The sequence below is a fragment of the Neopelma chrysocephalum genome, unplaced genomic scaffold, assembly GCF_003984885.1.
Source record: "Neopelma chrysocephalum unplaced genomic scaffold, ASM398488v2 Primary Assembly neopelma1_43, whole genome shotgun sequence".
NCBI classification, from domain to species: Eukaryota; Metazoa; Chordata; class Aves; order Passeriformes; family Pipridae; genus Neopelma; species Neopelma chrysocephalum.
Genome location: NW_020897702.1, coordinates 5,576,891 through 5,589,195, shown reverse-complemented (window position 1 = coordinate 5,589,195; position 12,305 = coordinate 5,576,891). Strand labels below are relative to the sequence as shown.

The 12,305-nt window shown below is 44.7% G+C and overlaps 1 protein-coding gene across 3 annotated transcripts in view; it reads right to left on the bottom strand.

Annotated features, from left to right (window-relative positions):
• Nucleotides 1–1,138, bottom strand: part of ATP8A2 (ATPase phospholipid transporting 8A2) — a 329,286-nt gene extending 328,148 nt beyond the window's left edge. For 2 of the 3 annotated variants that reach the window (XM_027677856.1, XM_027677860.1), the window contains exon 1: nt 1,032–1,138. In XM_027677856.1, the coding sequence (XP_027533657.1) occupies nt 1,032–1,110 (79 nt within the window). In that variant the 5' untranslated portion in view covers nt 1,111–1,138. The remainder of the gene's footprint in view (nt 1–1,031) is intronic. The other variant, XM_027677858.1, reaches the window with a different exon arrangement.
• Nucleotides 1,139–12,305: the final 11,167 nt, after the last annotated feature.

Sequence of the window (12,305 nt, the reverse complement as noted above, 5' to 3'; positions counted from 1 at the left end):
GCCATCCAAAAGCCATCCAGCAAATGCTCTCCAAGGTGCTCTGAGATTTCATCCAAAGTAGAGCTGATCAGGAAATGTGCTTCAAAAGCACATTCCTTATTGAAACAAAAAGTGCTAAAGCAGCATTATACTGCACCCTTACTCACCACAGAGATTGTACTAAGCACCTAAATATATTGCACACAAAGTAGCGTCTGTAAGTCACTGACAATGTCACCAATGCTTCATCTATCCCTAAGTACAACATACCACAACTAAATTCTGAATGCACTTTAGTCCTACAGAAGTAAGTCAAAGTCCTTTGGGACCAGAATTCTACCTTCAAAGTATTCCATTTCTGTGTATTTTCTTATGAGCTAATTGAAAAACATTTTCCTACATGAACCTCTTAAGAAACCTTATCATTTACCTCTCTGCAGGCTCACTGCAGTGCCTGATGCTCTCCCCACTCCAGAACACAGGACAGAGGTCCCTGACCAGTCTGGTGGGGTGTGTGGCACCCCCGCCCCCCTCCACCAGCCGTACTGCCCTCTGAGCAGATGCCTACCCAGAAATTTCCCTGTCAAAAACCATCAGAACCAAGAGAAAGAAGGGGGACACATTGTCCCCTCCGGACTGTTCCCGCGTGGAGTGTGGGTGCCGGGAGGGCCCTGGGGGGTCCCGATGGGATGGATGGATGGATGGACGGACGGACGGGCCGACGGAAGGTGGTGCAGTGGCTAGGGTGGCCCCGCGGGGTGCAGTGCCGGGCCGGGGTCTGGAGGCGGGGGCCGGGTGCGCGGTGCCCTTGTGGCGGGGGCGGCGGGCGGGCAGCGCTGGCCTGCGAGCACCTCCATCCCGACCGGAGACCCCGAGGGCGGGGGCGGCACTGCGGGATTCCCAAAGGCCCCGGCGAGGGGGCGGCGGCGGGGCCGGGCGGCCGCGCCATGGAGGCGCCGGCTGCCTTCCTTCCCTCACCGCGCCTTCCTTCCTCCGCCGCGGCGCCTCCTCCCCGCGCCGCTCCCGCCCGCCTCGCCTCGCTCTTTCCTCACCGGCCGAGGAGTGGATCTTGGAGGACTTCCGCCGCAGGGACATCTTCAGCGCGGTGTCCAGGCCGGCCCTGTTCGGCATGGTGTGGCCGGCCGGGGCGGGCTGGCCATGGGCCCCTCCGCACGCAGACGCCGCGCTGCGGCCGCCGGCACCGCCGCGCCCGGGCTGCGGGGGCGGGCGAGGCGCCGAGCCCGGGCCGGGCCCCGCTCCCCGCCAGGCCGGGGGTGCCCTCCCGGGGAGCCTCCGTGCGCCTAATGTGAGCCATTGCATACGGCACGATAAAGTCAGGGCCTGGGTTTCGTGGGTTCTTTTGAGGTGTCTGTCTGGAACTAGGATTTTACTAGACGTTTTAGGCGCATAAAGAATCCCAGCAAAGCCCCCGCTGGGATCAGGATCCTTAGGCAGGATTCTTTGTTCCAGTTACAAGGGCATCTTTCATCACTGTGGCATGCTGCCAGCCTCATCACAAAAGATATCGTTCCTCCTCAAAATGTCTGGTAAATCAAAGATAAAAAAAGAAATAGAGGAAATATTAATCAATACAGCACTTAACTCTTACAGCGCATCAGCTTTCTGTGCAAAACATTTGCAACCATGAGAATTTACCTGACAAGGACAGACAAAGAGGAAATGTAAGTGAATAGGGAAAAAAATTAACTAAAAAGTTGCCTCTCAATCTTTACATTCGTTGGTCTTAACCAGGCATAGCTAGCAGCGATTGCCACGTCTTAATGGGTTACCTTCTCTACCAAGTGAGCTTCAAAGTAGCATAGTTTAAATGAGGCAGAAGCTCCCATGAGATGAGGATATACTGAATTTTGGGAAGGCCTACTGCATAAGAAATGGTCCTCGGTACCTTGAAGGTCTGTGAAAAACGGCCCTGAATCTGTATCTAAATCACTCTACCATACAGAGTTGGCTATCACACACAATAGGGAATGTGGGTGGTATTTCAAAGGTCATAAGTAATGCTAAACTGCTGAATCTCGCTGTACTTTGATGTCCTCACATATAATATGGAAACTGATACTTTCCAGCTACAACTTCACAAAATGTTGCAAATAGAATTTTGGTTGTCAAATCACTTTGTGTTTCGTAAATACAAAGTAGTCTAGAAATTTGGCATTTTATACTAACGGCTCTGAGTGCATCATAGCCCACCTGCAGATGTTTGCTTTGGGACTGGACTGCTGCAGACAGACATTTCTTGCCTATGAGAAACTATTACTTGTGGATTTTATCACTCTGGGAGAAGGCTGGCACAAGAGCTTGTGTGAATGAAATCATCCAGTAAGGGCAATGCTGAATGCTGGCGTTCCTGCATGCCTTTCCCATTTTAAGTCCATGACATGGAGCTGGTTATTGTCATGAACATCATTTTCTCCATCAGCTTACTCTTTCTCCTCTCCACAAATTATTTTCTGTTGCAGTCAGTGTCTTTCCCCAGTAGGAATTGATAACAGAATATCAGTTCGCATATGTTCTTAGCTAGTAGACAAATTAAAGTGAAGTTCACTTTGGGTTCGAGCTGCCAGATCAAAGTCAAAGAAAGTGCTCCAAAAAAAGGACCAAAAAAGAATGGCAACTCCTGGTTTCCTGTTTACTTTTTTAATCAGAAATTAGCTGTGAGGTGAACTGTGTTTACAGGACACTAAAAGTATTGTCAACTGTAAGCTGTCAGCCCTGTCAGCCTGTGAGCCCATAGCAGCTAAGTGCACTCATTCCTTCACGTGTACTGGACTTGCTTTCACCTCTGCACACTCAATGTCCTCAAAGAGTGTTCCAGATAGCACATCATCTGCCTTGCATTTACACAGGCTACTCACTCGTAAACTTAACTACTTGAGCACTTCGAAGAGATTTAATTACCCAACCCACCCTTACCTCGACAAGCCTGAGATGTGTCCCTGCAGAAGGAAGCTCCCTGAACATTAATGAGCAGGCATTTCTGTAAAGCATAATGGCATGGAAGAAAGAAATCACATCTTTGCCCCTGCATAGACTGAAAGTCTCAGAGGGCTTGCCTGCAATGTCTGTCTCAAGTCACAAGTTGATATAATCGTACACTGCAGTCTAACAGGAAGCTGGGGGGAGAAGGTGGACTGCAAAAGTGTCTAAGGAAACCAAGCGTGCAGGATAATCTTGGTCCCTGAGAAAGAACCTGGGTCCTGCTCAGCAGGCTTAAGAGTGGGGCCCGCAGGAAAACTAAGTGTACAGTCCTGAGGTGAACTCATGTTGTTTGTGTTTCTGAAAGCTCACGTTCATTAGTAACAACTGACAAGCTGCAGGTGAGCCCTGAGCTTTGAGAAAAGAAACCAATTGTTCTGCTGTGCAGGACTCACCTTTGTCATTGTGTTATGCGATGCCTGTCTTTGTCATAGCACCAATGTGCACTAAATTGTGTATTAATGGACCATGAGTCAGGGCAGTATTATTCCCTGGGGTCTGTCATAATGGATCCATGTTTTGAATGATGTACCAAAAAAAAAAGGAGTTGGTATTTTTCAAATTACAATGTGATGACTTTTCTAGTATTTATAGCAATGTACTTTCAAAGAGCTCAGTATGCATAATAATTATTTCAATGTAATAAATAAAGCAAAGGCAGGAAGAATGGTCCTGTAGTTAATGTGCCAGGCTGGGAGGCAGGATATCTTTATGCTATTTCTGACTGTGCCAGATACCGTCTGGGACCTTGGAGAGATTGTTAAGCTCAAATTTCCAAAAGATGCATTCTCTGCTACAATTACTAATGTTATGCAAAGAGTTTGGTTCTGGGGGGAAAAAAAAGGGAGCACACCATTCTCAGTCTAATCAATGAACTATTAGGTGAAAGCTAATTAATACAGAAAAGAAAAAAGAAAGAAATTAAAAAATGCTACTACTACTTAACCAAAAGAAAAAATTAGGAATAATAATGCAGTTCATTTTTTGTAGACACACTCTTCCTGTCTGTCCTTTTTTTGGTGTTGTGCTTACCCTCCCACTGCCCCTCTAGAGTTGACACTGCCAGCTTTTGTCAAGCAGTGGGTGTTGGGGCTGTGGCTGGTCATCTGTGTGTTCCAAAATAAGTTCTTTGCTGAGAAAAGCAAAGAACTAATATGGGGCTATTTTATGTGAGTTTTTAAATCCCTTTACACCTTACTCTTTCTTCATTTGTCTACAGCTCCACTTTAATCCAATTGTATTATATGTGATGCCATTTATGTATGTTACATACTTGTTCTTTGTGTAATCCCTAAACTGTCTTTGTCCAGTTCTCAAGTCTGCGCTGCTTTAGCTGACTACTGGAGGGCTCTTTATAGCCCCAAGTTCTCCAGTGCCAAGGCTGTCCCCCTTTTCTGTCATCCTATACCTCCTCTACAGTGTCCTGTGAGCCTACTCTCAGGGGACCCTGCTGTCATACCAGGCCTGTATTCCTCTACACCTTATGTTATTATGTTATATATCATTATATTAGTCATAAGCCTGTGACCTCCTTCCAGCAATGGCGGTGTTAGGCTACAGGATGAGAGTAATCGCATGCAAGTTCTGCTTGTCTAATTCTGCTTGTGTTAAAAAACAAAACAAACCAACATAATAAATTCTCTTGGTCTTAAATCTTCATGCTGTGGTACTTTGCCCTTGCTTACATGCATAGGATCAAAACGAGCATGATGCAGATAATATGCTGAGATACATGGGAGGTACTTGTCACTCATCATGAAATTTTTGAAAAGGTTAAAAAAAAAAAGGCAAAAGGCAGGACTTGCTGTTTCTAGATTGATAGAGAAAGTGTGCTTGGCATCACTCAGCTTAAGAAAATAAGTAAAATAATTTATGGATCTTCTTCGCAGAGATGCTGATCTCTAAGACCAATACAGGACATGACCATTAATATGTGAACATGTGTCAATGCATGCATGATTTATCTGTAATCTCTTAAAGGAGCCAGAGTCTCCTATATCTTATAGAGCAGAAGGGGCTTGGCTTAACAATACATTCTTCCTAGTTACCCATAACCCACAGATTTAACCTGAAGATGGAAAAAAATATGATGAATTGCACATTCAAGGGGTGCGTGGTAGAGGTGTGGCAGGATGAAGGAAGTGTAAACCATTCCCTGTCAATGCAATGGGGGAAAAAAGATCAAAGATTTGGAAATGTGGGCATCTTCATTTTTCAAGTGCTGATCAAAGCTCATTCAAAGCTATACAGTTCTTTCTTCTTATTTCCAGTGGAAATTTTCCATCCAATGGAAAATAATCAGCATCAGGCACACCAAGGTTTCCCTGATGACTTTTGAATAATGACACATAAATAAAATTACAGTGAATAGAATAATCACATTGATATGCTGAAAACTGAAATTTATACTAATTTTGTAGCAGGAAATGATCTGTGATTTGCCTGAAAAATACTGAAAAATGTAAAAATACCACCCCCCTTCTTTATTAACCCTAGCAAAAACAGAGAAACTAAATAAAGAAAAATAATGCGTTTTTTCTGGTATACTCAGGACTAAGAACTTATTATGACAACTTCTTCATATCTGCAAGTTAGTTCAGGAAAAATACATCAGTGTTATTACTTTACCAGAATACTCCAAGTTTGTATGGTTATAAAGACACAGTCAAAATACAGTAAGCTAAATTGGAACAATTAATTTTTATTCCATGATAATGGTATCAACAGAAAGAATTCATCGGAAAACTGTGTATAGAACAACCCTTATAAATGCTTTGCACAGAAAGGACGTACAGTACAGTCAACTGTAGTTCAGACATTCCTCCAGCTTATACTGAGACAAGTTAGTAATAGTTAGTAATGAAGGAAAAAAAATATTCTTAAGCAAAGAAGAATAATATTGAAGAAATTAAAAGCTTAATGAAGAGATCATAGAATCATAAAATGGCTTAGCTTGAAGGCGACCTTGAAGATCATTCCTGCCATGGGCAGGAACACCTTCCAGTAGACCAAGTTGCTCAGAGCCCCATCCAGTGTGGCCTTGAACACTTCCAGGGATGGGGTATCCACACTTTCTCTGGGTAACAGGTTCCAGTGCCTCACCACCTTCACAGTAAACAATTTCTTCCTGATATTTAATTTAAACCTGCCCTTTTTTCAGTTTAAAGCTATTACACTTTCTCCTTTCACTACATGTGCTTGTACAAAGTCCCTCCCCAGCTCTCTGGTCAGCTCCATTCAGGTGCTGGAAGGTGCTATAAGGTCTCCCCAGACCCTTCTCTTCTCCAGGATGAACAGTCCCTGCTCTCCCAGCCTGTCTTCATAGGAAACATTTAAGATTGATTTTCAGAATGTAAATAGTTCTCAAAATGCATAAGGTGCATTTTCATTATTTTGATTCACTTCCCTGTCCCACAGCTAGGTTGCTGGCTAATGTGAGTCCGATATTCTTTGTTTTTGTAATCAATGAGATTGTTGCAAAGGGAATCCAAGGCAGGCAAATAATACTGCCACACTGATTTGGTGGCACTCAGTTTGTACAGTTGTAAACAAATGCAGAAAAGCAAAGGTTGGTCCCAAGTAGGTGTGCTCAGAAAAACTGAAAAGAAGCTTGAGAGAACTGACACACTTGTTAACACTGAACCATATTCTGCAGCATGTGTAAATATTCCAAAATATGCTTTGAACCAGATATTACGTCCAGGCCACCATATGATTGGAAATAATAGAGTTCAGTATATAGTGTATCTGTGACTTACATGTTATTAAAAATATTTTGATATCAGAAAAAAATAGTGTCATGTACAGCACAGAATAATAAGAAAAAAAAAAGACAAAACCCCACTGAAATATAATTTAGTATAGCAGAGAGTTTTATATATATATATATATACATACACACACACGCATATATGTGTACAAAACAGATGACCTGAAGGAACCCAACAAGGAAGATGGAGAGGGACTTCTTACAAGAGTGTGTAGTGAGTGACTGGACAAGAGGGAATGGATTCAAACTAAAAGAGCATAGGTTTAGATTAGGTATTAGAAGGACGTTCTTTGTTGTGAAGGTGGTGAGGCACTGGAACAGGTTGCCCAGAGAAGCTGTGGATGCCCCATTCCTGAAGGTGTTCAAGGCCAGGCTGGATGGAGCTCTGAGCAACTTGGTCTAGTGAAAGGTGTCTCTGCCCATGGCAGGGGCAGTGGAACTAGATGGCCTTTAAGGTCCTTTCCAACCAAAACTATTCTATGGTTCTATGATCTTGTGTACCCTAGGGACCAACACTCACAGCTGTCCTTGTTTGCAGTGTTTCGGTGGACTAGGATAAAAGGCTCATTGCTCTCTGCCCTGCTGCTTTTCAGGAAACGTCTGACTCATGTCCCGCAAACTGAGGTTTCTTCCTTTGCTGGGAGCCATTCCTGCAGGCTGGAAACCTGCTTCCTAGACACCGGTCTCCAGGAAGCTTACAGAGGGGTAGTGTCATCATCTCCATTTCCCCAGGGCAGAGGAGGCAGAGAGAGCGGCGTTGGTTTCGGGTGAGCCATCTTGAGAAACAAAGCTCCGACGGGAGTGCGGAACACAGGGCCCCAGTGCCCCTGCCCCGGGGAACGCCGTGTTCCCAGCGCGGGCGGACACCAGGGAGGGAGCTGACGGGACCCGCTCCAGCACCTCGGAGAGCTCCCGGCACCGGGCACCGGGACGGGCTCCGCGCCTGGAGGTGCCGCCTCCCCACGGCAACATCGAGAGTAAAACACCGGTCAATGCACTTCGCAGCTGGCTTTTCTCGGGTTTATTTAAACTTGAGTTAATTAATTTTGTTTCAGAAATAGCATTCATTTATCTGATCGTCCCGCTAGTATTTCCACGCCCCGAGAAACAAAGGGCGCTGGCGCAACGTCCGAGGAGCTTTTGCCCTGCTCTCTGTCCCAGGACAGTGCCAGCCCCGCAGAGCACGAAGGGAAAGCGTTTTGTCCCAAATACCTTTTATTCCCCCCTCCCTGTTAGAAGCAGCCGGGGCTCGGCGGGAGGAGCAGCTTGTCTCCCCTCGCTTCCTGGCGCACGGTGCTAGCTGCTCCCCCAGGGCCTACAGGTCCAGAGAAGCTGACTTTAATCACGTCTCCCCCCCCTCAGGCCTCACTGCGATCTGAGAAATGCTCATTAGGCCCCAGCCATGACGAACTGCACTTGGACTAAGTCCCTCTTGAGCTTATCAGAAACACTGTCTGTTCCCAGGAACTAGTGTTTTCTAATGAGCACGTGTATTTTAAGGAACAGCCTTGGAAACTTATTTTTCTTGCCTGAATAACAACGCAAGTGGAATAATATTTCTGTTGCCAAACCTTCAAAGAAAGTTACTGACTCAATTTGTGGCCAGTACGAAAAATTACTATGACTAAAGCCCACTCCCTAATTACCCTATAAACAGTGGTCCAAAGTGAGATCCTTTTGAGCTCTCAGTTGCCAGAAGGTAAGAGGCTAATGTGTATGTCTCAAACACTGATAACCAGGTGGTTGTGGAGCAAACCAAGGACTGTTAGTAATAACAGACAAGAATTGTTGGTAATAAGCAAGGACTACTGATATTAACATGCCAGGAGAAAGAACAAGTTTTGGTCAGAGAAGGGTAGCCAGATGGATATAGGGCGGCATTTTTCTGTTAGAAAGAACCACAACACAGTACAGCGCAAGTGCCGGAATGATTGGCAGGAAGGGGACATGGACTATATGGTGGGATTAGGACCATCAAAGACCCCCGAAGCCCTCTGACCCATTTCCAGAAAAGCCTAAATGAACGAACTGCACATGATAACTAATTAGCATAGAAAGTGAGAAACCAACCAAAAAAGGTTGCTGTCTATAAAAGGGTACCCCTCCCAGCCTGGGTGGTGCCTCCAGACCCTGGACATCTCATCAGCTAGACTGACATAGCTGAACTGCCATTTATCAGCAGAATCAATGCTGAAACCAGGATTTGCATCCCCTCAGCTGGGTCAGTGCTGAAACCAGGATTGGCATCCCATCAACTGGATCAACAGTGGAGTGAGGGCTAGTGATCCCTTTTTATTTCTCTTTTTCTTTTCCTCTCTTTTTCTCTTTTCCTTTCTTTAATTAATCTCTCCCTTTTTAATTAGCCTCTTTAATTTCTCTTTTCCCTTCCACCCTACTCCTTTATCCAAACTCCACTGCCGTGTGCCTATATAGTAGGTCGGGGGCTAACATACCAATTTCCATGCAAAATCTGTTTGCAGACCCTCTGACTTTTGTCGTTCCTTTCGACCAATGAGCATTTTCGAATCTGAAGTGCTTCCTTCCCCTTAAGGAAGGATCGTCACACAGTGCCCCATTGCCGGTCACCTTCCCCTTCGGAGGCAGGTCTGTGCTCCAGTACGCACCGCCGAGCCAGCACTTGCTCCTTGTTAAATGGCGCCCTCTCCTGCTGTGCGACATATTTTCCTCTCGGACGCTGGGAGTTTCATGTGAATTCAACGGATCCAGGCATCGCACAGGGATGCGCCACGGGCTGCTGAGGAACCCTGCGCTGGGGCTCTGGACATGCTTTTGCCCTCAGCATGCTTCTGTCCAAAACAGACTGGGTCATTCAAATTGTTCTGCCTTCCCCAATTCTACCACCATCAAAGTGAGAATTGATCTTATCCCGGTATTTTCTTTTTTGAGGTCTCAAATTGCATTACTCTCAGGGGCATCTCACAAGCATAGGTGCAGGGCAGTCACGAGTGAAATCATCTGGGAGGCCAGAGTCATCATTTGAGATTCATGTCCAACGGAAAAAAAAATTAAAAATTAGAGTCTGTGGACTTGGAGATGCCTTAAAAAAAGGGATGGGGGGGCATGCTAAATTTTACAGACCTTTTGCTGAAATAACCCTGAACCTGGGTTTTTACTTCAATCCTACATGGAACAAAAAATGTGAAGAAAAACAAAATAAGAAAATGGAATTCTAACAGTCCAAACAGGAAAAAGGCATCATCTGTCATAATACTGGAGATAGCCCCCAACTGTAGTGTTTATGCAATGCTAAAGTAGCTCAACAGAAGGACCTGAATCCAGACATGCGATATTCTGATGTAAACATTATACTATGATGCTTATATTTTTTCCTTATGAATACATGTTTTTTTCCTATAGCATTCAATTCATTGTATGTGTATATGTGTGTATGTGCAGAGACAAACTACTGGGCTAGGTAAAGACTAATATGATCCTTTAAAATCACTGTATGTGTTAACTGCTACACATGTGCAGATTAACTACACACTAACTCTGTGCTCATACACATATTGGCAACTCCTGTTCTTTCAGTGCTTATATGTACCCTGTTAACATGGAACAAATGGAAGAAAATGCATGCAAAATGTGTTTAAAAACCAGTAAAAGGAATAGTACCAGCAGCCAAAGTGCTCTATTCATGCATTACTCAGATAAGGGCAAGACCTCTGTATTAAAATAGCAACACGGTATGCTTTCTTGGGCACGCATGCCTGAAGGTAAAAAATGAACCATTATTAATGTAGCTCAAATGTGTGTGAACTGCAAAAATAGCTCACAGGCTCTGTAAGGTATGTCAAATGCTCAGCACAGCAGATCCAATGCTGTGTAAAGGAAATACATTACAGTGGAACTGGCCTAGATGAAGGCTTAGTACTAAAGATGAGATGGAAAGGTTCAACATAAAATTTAAGTGCTTTTCTTGGAAATAGAAGCAATATACTACATCTGACTCACTTTACTTCAGGACAAGAATCCCAAGTGTGGGTTATAAATCCCTGAAGTCAGGTCCTTATAAAAGATTGCTTAAAATAATGGGACAAAGTGATCCCACATATCCTATAATAGCTGTTCAACCTGTGGATGAAAACCAAACCTGTGTTTGGTTTTGGTTTATTGTGTATATGTTTCATTTTTGCACTTCAGGCAATTTACATTGCACTACAGATAAATTTAGTGGTAGGATAAACACCTTCTGGACTAAGCGTGAATGCCAAGGAGCACTGAGCTGGTATCTGGTGAACCTGCTCCAGGTCTGGTTCAGACTAGTCAAAGTTCAGCATAATTCCAGGGAAAAAAAAGGAAATAGGAGAAATTTTGCTTTGAGATACCTTGTGTATCCAAAAGGTGGGCTAACCCCACTCCTGCTGTAAACATGAGCAGGCTGAGGGAAGTCTGCAGGATGCTGGGCAATACTTGCCTGTTGTTGATGGTTTCTGTGTGCAGGCTGAAATCATATTAGCTGCACAGCATCTCAGGACAGCAAATTATATTTTTAATTTTAAAGACCGATCTCTGAGTGCTGCATTGTCAGTTTGGCCATGTCTGTTCTGAATGTTGCTCTGATCAAAGCTGGGTATGCTCAGCTCCACAGTTAAAACCACAGTACATGACTGGATAACAACAGTACATGACTGGTTAACAACAGTCCTGAGCTTTCTACCATTTGCCTCCTCTCTCCCTTGAAATCCTGCAGACTGCACTGATGTATATGGTCAGTGCATTCAAAAGGAGAGTCAGGTCTCAAAGCCTCTTCAGGAACTGGTAAATCCTACAACCCTCAATCAACTTAGTGGCTCTTTTCAGGGGTGTATACTGAAAGAAATACTCCTTAAATTTTTGATGGGATGAGGAGACTGGCAAGAGTACTAGCATTTGTGAAATGATAATCCAGAAAATTTCTGGACTGTTTGTCTGAAGATCTCATCTAGCTCTTTTTCCTGATATGGTGGTCTACAGCAGACAGTTACCACAACATTGACCATGTTGGTCACCCTTCATGACCTGTAGGTTCTCAGCTGGCTCCTCATCCACCCCGACACTGAATTCATGCATTCTGCTGCTCTCACACACAAAGGACAGCTTTTCCCCATCACTGTCCTGGGCTGTCCTTCCTAAAGAGCCTGTATCGATCCAGTGCAGCACACCAGTTGTGAGAGCTATCTCACTAGGTCTCTGTGATCCTGGTGGGACCATAGCCTTCTAACTGCACACAGACATCCGATTCCCCCTGCTTGTTCTCCATGCTGTCTGCACTGGTCTACAGGCACTTGAGATGCTGATTTCCTAGAGAAAGTAAAACATCTGCTCCACCATACTGGCCTGTAGGACCTTATTTGTGTGAACACACCTGGAATGACCCTGCTTCAACTCTTTTCTGTTAACAGGTTTCTTTTGCCCACACTGCTCTGCACACTCTGCTTATCAAGTTCTTCCACCACTTCCTCACTTGGTTGCAGGATGTCCTGTCCCTTCCCACATCATTCCTAGTTTGCCTGGTGGAGTTGGTTTCCTCACCAGGTTGGTTGGGCTCTGATCAGTC